Here is a 9,784-nt window from a genome sequence, read left to right as displayed (position 1 = left end):
TTCCTCCCTCTGAACCATCTGTCACTTTGAGAAAATCTGCCATTAACATCTCCATGCTCTCTGAAGATTCCAGCTAACTAAGGCAAGGAACCACCATTTGTCCATCAAAGCTAAGTTTCCTGAAACAAGATGCTATCGCTGCTGTTATCTGGAATGTGTCTGGTGATGGGTGAGGACCACTCATCCTGTGGAGGAGAAAGACTGTCACACGGTCACTCGGAGGGCTAAGGTATCTTGTGCTGGTGAAATCAGAGACAAAATTGAAAGATGACAACTTTCATCCATAGTGCAGAACTGGCATTTCTAGTCTATTCCATCAGGAGTTCAAGAAGTGGGGCCAAGGAGCCTGCTTACAGTTTACCCACCAGCAAGACGTGACCGGCAGTGAAACGACCGCCCCTTTTTCCGATTTGCTTTCTTTTTGTTCTTGCTCTTCTTCTGCTTATTCGCACCTTTGCTTTTATCAGATTTCTTTTTCTTTTCGTCCTCTTTAAACCACGGTCCCCAGACTCCTCCGTTGAGCTTGGGGTTACTGCGAGGGTCCTTGGGGGGGTAGCGGACGGGCACCGCGGTCTTGTTGAACTGCGAGAGCCTCCGCAGCAGCTGCTTCACCACCTCTGGGTGCCTGGAGGACAGGTCCACGCGCTCGTAGGGGTCGGCCGTGATGTTGAAGAGCCACACGGTTTTCCCGGCGGACCAGGAAACGCGCTCGTTGTGCCAGCGGTTGGGACCCGCGTTGCTGAAGGCCTGCGGGGGCACCCAGTCGCTGTAGCCCGGGTTTCCCGTCAGCAGCTTCCAGTGATTCACTCTGATGGCAGACTGGATGGCAGTGTTCCAGATCCCATAGCCAGCGGCCCAGGAGCCGTTCTTGGCTTTGGTGTAGATGGGGTCGATGTTGTGCAGGATGTCCACGCGCGGGGAACGCCTGCCCTCGCTGATGGTCTCCCACACGTCGTAGCCGTCCAGCTGGATGTCTTCATCGATCCGCCCCTCCGCCAGCGTGATCAGCGTGGGGAACCAGTCTGTGATGTGCACCAGCTCCTTGCACACAGACCCTTTGTTTTTCAGGAGGGGGCTGTGCACAAACCCGACGGCGCGGATGCCTCCCTCCCAATAGGTGCCTTTGCTTCCTCGGAGAGGCCAGTTACTGCCTCCGGCCATTGGCTGCCCACCGTTATCAGAAGAATAAATGATAATGCTGTTCTCGTAGTAGCCGTACCTCCTTAGAGCGAGAGTCACGTTGTTTATGGCCTCATCCAAGCAGGCCAGCATGGCTGCGTACCGCCGCCTGTTGATGTTGTTTATCGAGCGGTAATGCTCAAAATACCTGCCCGGCGCCTGAAGAGGCGAATGGACAGCTTGGTAGGCAATATACAGGAATATGGGTTTCCTGGGGTTATGAGAAGCCAGGATCTGCTGCACTTTCTGCGTGTACATCTGCGTGGAGTAGATGCCGTTGTCGTGGTCCCAGGCGGCGTTGTCGTTCTCGTACAGGTCGTAGCCGCATATGCCAGGGCTGTCGCACTTGAAGTGGGTGTAGTAGTCGCCGCTTCCCAGGAGCGAGCCGAAGAAGGAGTCGAACCCCCTCTGCGTGGGCATGCACTCCCGGCGGTAGAACCCCAGGTGCCACTTGCCCACCATGTGTGTGGAGTACCCGACCTCCTTCAGCTTCTGAGGTAGCGTGGCGTTATCCAGAGGTAAGCAGTTGGGCTGCGTCGGCCGGATGATGGAATGCTGCAGTCCCGTGTGGATCTGATACCTGGAGGTGGGAGGAGACAGGCATCAGGCTGGTGGAGGAAATGCTCAGGTGTATGGACACCTTAACCCCAACAGAAAATATCCCTATACATGCCACAGGCCTCTCTGGAAATACTTCAGGGTGCCTGTGTGTGCTGCTTTCAAAAACCAGCTCGGTCACGGTATTAAACCTGTCCTTGCCTCACCATGGGATGAAACCTTTCCTTCCATGATTTGAGCTACCCGAAATACCTACATATACGGGAGCACAAGGTGCCCTTCTTTGCTCCACACGTCTCCATTTAACAACGGCTATAGAAAATTATGTGGATAAATACAATTTTTACAGTGCCTCGTAATTCGCTAGCGGTGAACGTATCTACAGCATATAAAAATGCTGGGCTTTGAGCATGTAAGAGCAGTATGTTTAAAGGATGGGATAATAAATTCAGCAGTGCACTACAGGCTATGTGTAAAGAATACATATGGTCTCCACATGATGAGAAAATGAATCCAGCACAGGCAGCAGTAAGTATCAAAAATCAAGGGCAAATATATCAGTTTGACACAAAAAAAGAGAATGTAACAGCAGATTGTAGACCAAAGACAACTTCCAATTTCTCCCTGACTGTGAGAATAGGTTCACTTCTCAGCTATGCAGAGAACAGCCAGGTCCACCAATACTGCTCATCTCCCCCCAGGCCAGTTCTTATGAATTTGTGGTAGCAGGAGTTGGGGCTTCTTGACACATTCTGCTGGTGTTGCCAATCAGATTTGCCTCCAGAGCTATCTAGAAAATTAAAACCATTAGGCACTGCCTGTCCATAAATAACTTAAAGCCTCCTTTCATATGAGGGCTTCCTGGCCAAGATCTTCGAAGGCGCCATAGCTGTCTTTAATGGCTGGCAATGAGTATGGATTGCGTAACTCCCATTTAATTCTGGAGCTAATTTCCACGGAACCAGAAGCTCTGGTCTCACTAACTGCCTGCAGAAGCTCTGGGTGTTGTGCTGCAGCACTGCTGCTGTGCTCTGTTCCCCCCGGCCCCTCTGCACAGCATTGTTTCTGGGACCGGGCTGGGGACCTGGAGCCCTGCCACCCAATTGTCCCCAAACTTACAGGCTGGTGCTGACAATGCAGGAGATGCTGCAGGAGAGAGTTAAAACACATCCTGAAAATTACGGGTTTCTGGGATTCACTCTTCGCTTTTGTAGAAGAAATGTCACGTGCACACAAGTCCCACATCCTTCCCATGGTTCAGCTGCAATAGTCTCCTCTTAAAACAGGTAAACTACAACCAGGAAAGCCATGCAGTGCCCCATACTTAAGCTCATTCCATATTTGGGACTCCTCAGGGAACTATATTCACAAAGCATTTGATTTCCTTCCCCTTCCCTTTCCTCCATCTTGTTAAATCCTTTCAGTAAATTCCCATTCTTTGATCCAAGTGGAAAAGTCCTTGTCCCAACTTGGCTATTTTGGCCAATGGTTTCTGCTTTCTTAACTCTGACAACCTCCTTGATCACAAGGTCAGTCCCCAGTCCCAGCTGGGCAGTTTCTCTGCAATAAGCTAATTTTGCTGGTAGTCAGGATTTTCTCTAAAGGGACCCTGTTGTGACCAGGATCCCTCCACCACCCTTCTCCTCTGAAAACTGAGGAACTGGGACTGTGGGGAACAGGTCACAGGATCTGCAAAACACTGCAAACCAATTTGCCTATTGCAGGCAATGCATACACAGAAAGCATGATAATCACACAACGTTAATTCCCACCATGAATTCCTAAAACACCAGGCAGATTGCCCAGCGAGGGCTTTTCAACTAGAGATCCAAGCATGAAATTCCTACGCTGTTCATCTGACAAATATTGAACCAAAAACCAGTAAGAATTAGCCTCAGTCATAGAGGCATTCAGCACTGCATCTTGTTCCAGCAGTGCCCTCAGCAAGTTATTCAATGTGCTGGTAACAAAGCACACATAACATACATCCATCTCTGTGCACATCTATTCCCTGCTGCTGCCTCTTTGCAGGAGACTTTGGTGTGTTTCCCAGATGTGTGTGTGTGTCTGTGTGCTATTTTTGGCATGTCTGTGCTTCAGAATATACCTACAGGCACACAGACAAAGAGACACATTTTTATACTTATATGTTTAAAAAAGTAATTGCAAAGCAATACATTTTACGTCAAAATATTTCAAGTGTAGAAATGCTTCAAAGAAATATCAGCCTCTGATTATCAGAAGACTGTTCACTATGACAAAAATGGTGAGGATTGGTTCACTTTCCTGCACCACATGCCTTTCTAATTGATCCATTATGTGCCAACATTACTTTTTCAGTGAAAGTATTTCATTTTCAAAGGACTTGCAGGGCACTCATAGAAAAGCAAAGTAATCCAAGCAAAAAAGAGTGATGATATTAAAGCAAGTGGCATTAATAGCAAGAGGAAAAGTGTCTCACAAAAACCGTTTTGAAACCGTTTCTAGACTGTGCAAGAGTTAAAAAAACCTGAATGAGGCAAAACATAAAGGGATTAAGAGGCAGATGCTGATTTTGGGGGTGTTCTGTTGCAAAGTCATGAGCTCACCAACTGCCATAAAGTATCTGGGAGACACATCTTATATATTTCATGGCTTCCATTTTTTTAGAATAAATTATTTGAATTTAATCCCAAATGCAGAAAGCAAGTTAGGACTGTGAATAGTCTGGAATTCATTATTAAAATTTCAGCACTAGTAACCAGTCAAATATAACCAAATGCTGACAGGCCACAGAATCTAATGTCATCGTTTTTTGGACTTTGGCCTCCATGGGAATTATTTACTTGTAGGCCATTAACTGCTAAGAGCCTGTATAAAGAGCAGGGGTTCAAGACTTAGGAATACTTTACGTGCACATGCTATGCTCTCCTCCCTACTCTTCTGAGATTCTGGATCACAGGTGTCTCCTTTAGAATATCTGAAATTTGCAATTTGCAGAACAAGGAACCAAGTAAAATTTGTGTGAAATGTTCAGCGAATAAGATACATATTGAAAATTAATTTCTCCTCACTATACAGGGATGGGTCTTTGTGAATTTTCTACTCTTTTTTTTGTTTCCCTGGTGTGTTGTTCAGATGTTCACAGTAAACCCACTGTGATAAGTGCTGCAGCCAAGGCAGATGCTCGGTGCTGGCTCACTGACACACTGAGCTGTTTTCTTGTTTGCAGGGGAAACTTTAAAGCAATGGCCTCCCTCTGGGAGCATCCCAATGACTTCACAGCCCTTTGCTTCTTGCATGCTCAGAGAACTATTTCAGAGGGTTCTTAAAATAAATAAATAAGCAAATAAACCCTCTCTCCTGAGTGCGAGCTCACGACACCCCGTTCCAACACTAATTCCTTTCCTGTTTTAATTTAGACACAAAGCTCAGGCAGTGGCTTTCACACCACTCCTGCCTCCAGTCTCAAGGTACAGAAACCATTGAGATGCTGAAGGTCAACTGCACATGGAAATGCCCAAGTATTATGGGTGTAAATCACCACAAGCACACTGAAGTCAGTGACACCTGAGCTTGAGGAATTGTTAGCACTGGGAGGCTTCATTTCCCCCTTCTGATGCCCTCAGTAGTGCTGAATTCCAGTTCTCATCTGCAGAGCAGGAGATCAGTGACAGAATCTTTGCACACTTTCACTGCTATTCCCCTGCAGCAGAGAGCAGGACTGAGGGTCTGTGGAGGGGAAGAGATTCTCCTGGCATGCTTCACATCCCCTAGGCAGCCTCACACATATGCAGGCCAAACCAGCTTTCCTGAAAAAAAATCTTTCCCTGAGGAGTTCTCTATTGAGTATTTTCCCCCTCAACCTCAGGGTGGGTTCTGCACTGAGGAAGAGGCTGGGATGTTTCTAATTTTGTAATGTGCAAGTACAACACTATTGATTTCAAGCTTTCACAATTTTCAAATACTGCATTAATTGTCTTCAAACTGAGATTCTTTTAAGGCTCACTGAAGATTAACAAAGAAGCTCAGTTGGAAGTTTCCAATTTCAGGAACTTTTGCTAGCATAGCTCTAGTTAGTACATGTTGAAAATGTATTTTTATTATGCTTGCAGAGCTCAGGATATGTTGAAAAAAATCTATTTTAAAAATAACAAACTCTAGCCTGGTTACTAAAGAACAGTCTTCGACATCTTACCTGAACCTATTTGTAAAACACAACAGTTACAATAGAGGAATTTCAGGTGAGTAAAAAATAGAGAAATATGTGATTTTGGGGGTTCTCAGTCCTCAGAGGTCCATGTTACTGAGGGGAAAAAACCCCAACATTCCACTTGCCACCAAGCAAAGCATCAGAAGCAGGATTATTCATCAGTGAGAGAAACCAGATACAACGAAGGCATTTTTATAGCGGGTCCACAAGCCCTACACGTTTGAAAAAGGTGCTGCTTTGGGCAGGGATGTCCACTCTGAGTCATCTCAAAGTTGTTTTCAGCTCTGTAAGGTGCTTGTCAGGGAAACAGGAGCAGTTCAGGAGCTCTACTGCTATCAGGCTTCCACCCAGGCTGGAGAAGAGCAGGGCAGGGGGATCCTGACCATGGGCATGTTGGATATGGACCAGTGCGAAGGAATCACAAAAAATGACTCTGCAGCAGAAATGTCTGACATAAAAACTAAATGTTTCATGCTGCACACACTGAGGTTTTTAAAACTAAGCTCAGAGTAAAGCTGGAAAAGGGGTGGGTTGAACCAGGAGACACTGGGGCAGAGGGTAGAGCCGAGCTGATTTAAATGGGATGCAAATAAAGCCATCACAGCCTGACATGAATTGCTGCCAAGCCATCAGCAAATCCTGATCCCTTCAGACTGATGACAACAAAGCCAGAGTGCACAGCCACAGTGCTTCTCTCTCACTGCTATTAAGCCAATTTGCAGATAAGCAAAACGTTTTCTAAATGTTCATGTCCTTATTTCCATTCTTTTCCTAACTTAGTGACTGAAGACAAGTCTTGACTTTGCTGACTTCCAGCTGCCAAACTCCCGTGAGAGCCAAAGCAGGTGGGGACACCATGGAACTCCTTAAGGCAGCACCTTTGGTGTCTGCTCTGGACAAGACCAGGTTAAGCTAAGTCCCATCCATCTCATTTCTTCAGTGTTTACAAAACATGGCAAGTGTGTATAATCTCATGGGAAACACTTCTAAATGTCAGCATTAAAGTTTTCGTGCAACATAGTCTGCTCAGAGCCTATCCCAAGGAGCCCTGAGCCTACACTATGTAAGTGCACATTTCAGCTTTCAAAAATGGCAGAAAACCAAAATTTTCTATTTTGAATCTATCATTCACTATCTACCATTTCATTCTTCTGACTTATGACTTTGGGATTTTGGGGGAAGATGGGTTATGAGTGTAAACTGATCAGAGAAGAAAATACAACATTTAAAGACTAAATGCAAACCTTCACATACTTTCACTGTGTCAGCCCACACAAATCAAACCTGAAGTGTTCACTCAGACATACACACACATTAATTTCATCCTCAGCTGTATTCCTTGAATTTTTATGTGCTTATAAATCCGACCAGAAAAAGCATCTACTTCTAAACTAAGTGTTTACATAAAAAGTCTAACTCACATTATTTACTGTTTTATCACTCTGGCAATGCTATTGCATAGATGTCATTTGGAAGATTCTGTATCTTGCCCTACTTTCAAGTTTTTTCATTGCTGTTTTCAAATCAGTTAAGGCTCTTCCATCAAATCCAGGAAAAGAAAAATAAAGTAGCAATTTCCTTGCAGACTAATAATGTTATCAGTCTTGTTCCCATGACCTTTATCCAAGGACTTACAGGATTTGAGGTATCCTTATTTCACCAAATGCCATTTGGATTTTGATGCATGAACTCAACCTCAGAATCATTTTTAAATTCTGATCTCACACCAGCCTTGATATTTGGTCATTTAAATCATGTCCTTACACCTCAATATTGTTTATTCTGTGAAAGGGATTTTTATCACCTGGCACCTGGAAATGCTTGAAGACTGGGTAACCATGCCACAAAAAGCTGTTCTCCACAGCTCTCTATTCCAACAGTTTTACATCTCCAGGACATGCACCAGATCCTCTCTCTTTTATCTTCCCAAGTCCTGCAGATGCAACCGGCACCCCAGGAGTGAGGCAGAGCTCAGTGAACAGCAGGAAAGCAACTGTTGTCTCCAGAGTGGTGAGCTTTAATGGAAAAATATCTGGCTGTGGGACCAAGCTGGGAGGGAAAGGAACAGAAACCTTCATCTGCTTTTCCTCAGGGCTACTCTCCCCAGTTCCAGAAGCTTGAACTTTAAATCACCCTCCAAATTAAGTTGCAATTAGTATTTTCATACACTAGTTCTGAATTTTCTACAGAATATTATTAAACTTTATCAGTTTATCAGCTACCAACCTCTCCTGTCACTGAGGCAATTTATCTGCTCCAATGGGAGGACAGCAAGGATAAGGGAGAATGTGGGAGCTGGCAGCAGCTGAAATGCACATGTGTATGTGCAGCTATTGTTTTCTTTGCTCCCAGTCTGCCGCAGCTGTGGAAACAGAGCACAGTGTTTCCAGCTTTGTCACTGTAACTCATTTAGGAAAAAGGGGGAAAACGTGTGGGTGTGATTGCATAATCGGCGCTCGCGGTTTCATGTCTACACGGGAGTGACATGGAAAGAAAACAATTTGACTAAATGCTTTGCATGCCAACCACAAATCCAGACCTCGCCACCAAATTCTGGGCTCTCGGTAACAACAGAGCCCGGCGGATATGACACCTAATCACCATGTTCCAAGGGAAAGAAACCTAAAATGACTCTGCGAGCAGTTAGAGATGAACTAGTAGTCCTGCTTTGGTCATTTTTGCAGGAGAAAAAACAGAAGAAAAGGAGATAAATGGGAGTCTAAAGATTGTGTGCAGGAGAATCCCCACTTGGGTACTCCCAAAGTGAGTTTGGATCAGGACCAGCATTCCAGCCTCTGTTCTCTGCTCTGCCGGGGAGAACAGCACCCCAGAGTGTCCCAACAGCCCAGAATAGTCACTGATACAGGCAGGGCAAACTTCTAAGTGTCTCATTCTGTCTAAAAGAATACTTTCATTGCTAATAACACAGGAGTTTTTGCATGACCAAAAATAAAAACCTGCCATGAACATGTGTGAAATATCTTCCACCTAATTCCGTCGCTGTTTAGCAAAGTTGGTTCATCTTTATATGGGAATAATTTATTCAATGACTGCACCTAAGGGACATGAAAGATATTCATTATATGGTTGCCTTTCATAAGAAGACATCTCTCCTAAAAATGACATATTTGATGGCAGTCCTTAAAGTAGCAGCCAAACAGTTATTGTCTTATATTACTCTCTAATTAAAGTACTCATTTTGAGCATCTAGTACCATTTCTGAATTAAATCTGTCCTTATCTATTATTCATACATCCAGAACTTAGAGCCTATATCAACCTAAATGCTATAAAATGACCTTGAATTGACAGCAAGGATGACTGAAGGCAAAATGACAAGATGTAAAATACAGGTTAACAACTACCACATCACGGGCTTATATGGTATCATTTGAGAAAGGTAATTGCTTCATAATTAAAGAACGTTATGACATTGAAAAGAAATTAGGACTATGTGGTGCTTCAGAGACATCTCAAGTTTTTTAGATACCTTCACAACATCCAAGCTCTGTGACAGTTGTAATTTTTTATTAACCACTGAACAACTACATAAACACAGCACTTGAGTGTGCACTGGAGAACATCACTGCTTTAGTGAGCATAAATGTATCATAGGCCATTAAGCTTCATTTGAATCCTTGGATAACTCTTACAGACAGTAATTTAAAGTTACAGATAAATGATTATTGCGACTATGGTGATCAAGTGGTAACAGCCACACTTCTCTTTAGTATTTATAATATTGCTATTATCCTGCTCTGTGAGATGGCTCAAGCTCAACGGTCTCAAAGATTCTATTACAGGACAGAGAACAGATTCTTCCCTTAATCAATATGTACTTATATAAATAAAAGTA

At 44.3% G+C, this 9,784-nt stretch overlaps 1 protein-coding gene across 1 annotated transcript in view; it reads right to left on the bottom strand.

The window, feature by feature from the left end:
* Positions 1-357: 357 nt before the first annotated feature.
* The window catches only part of ARSJ (arylsulfatase family member J), a 32,769-nt gene continuing 23,342 nt past the window's right edge, over positions 358-9,784 (bottom strand). The window contains exon 2 of the mRNA XM_062494024.1: positions 358-1,759. Within this exon, the coding sequence (XP_062350008.1) occupies positions 358-1,759 (1,402 nt within the window). The remainder of the gene's footprint in view (positions 1,760-9,784) is intronic.

This window comes from Cinclus cinclus, chromosome 5 (assembly GCF_963662255.1).
Source record: "Cinclus cinclus chromosome 5, bCinCin1.1, whole genome shotgun sequence".
NCBI classification, from domain to species: domain Eukaryota; kingdom Metazoa; phylum Chordata; class Aves; order Passeriformes; family Cinclidae; genus Cinclus; species Cinclus cinclus.
This window is presented reverse-complemented; position numbering and strand designations above follow the sequence as displayed.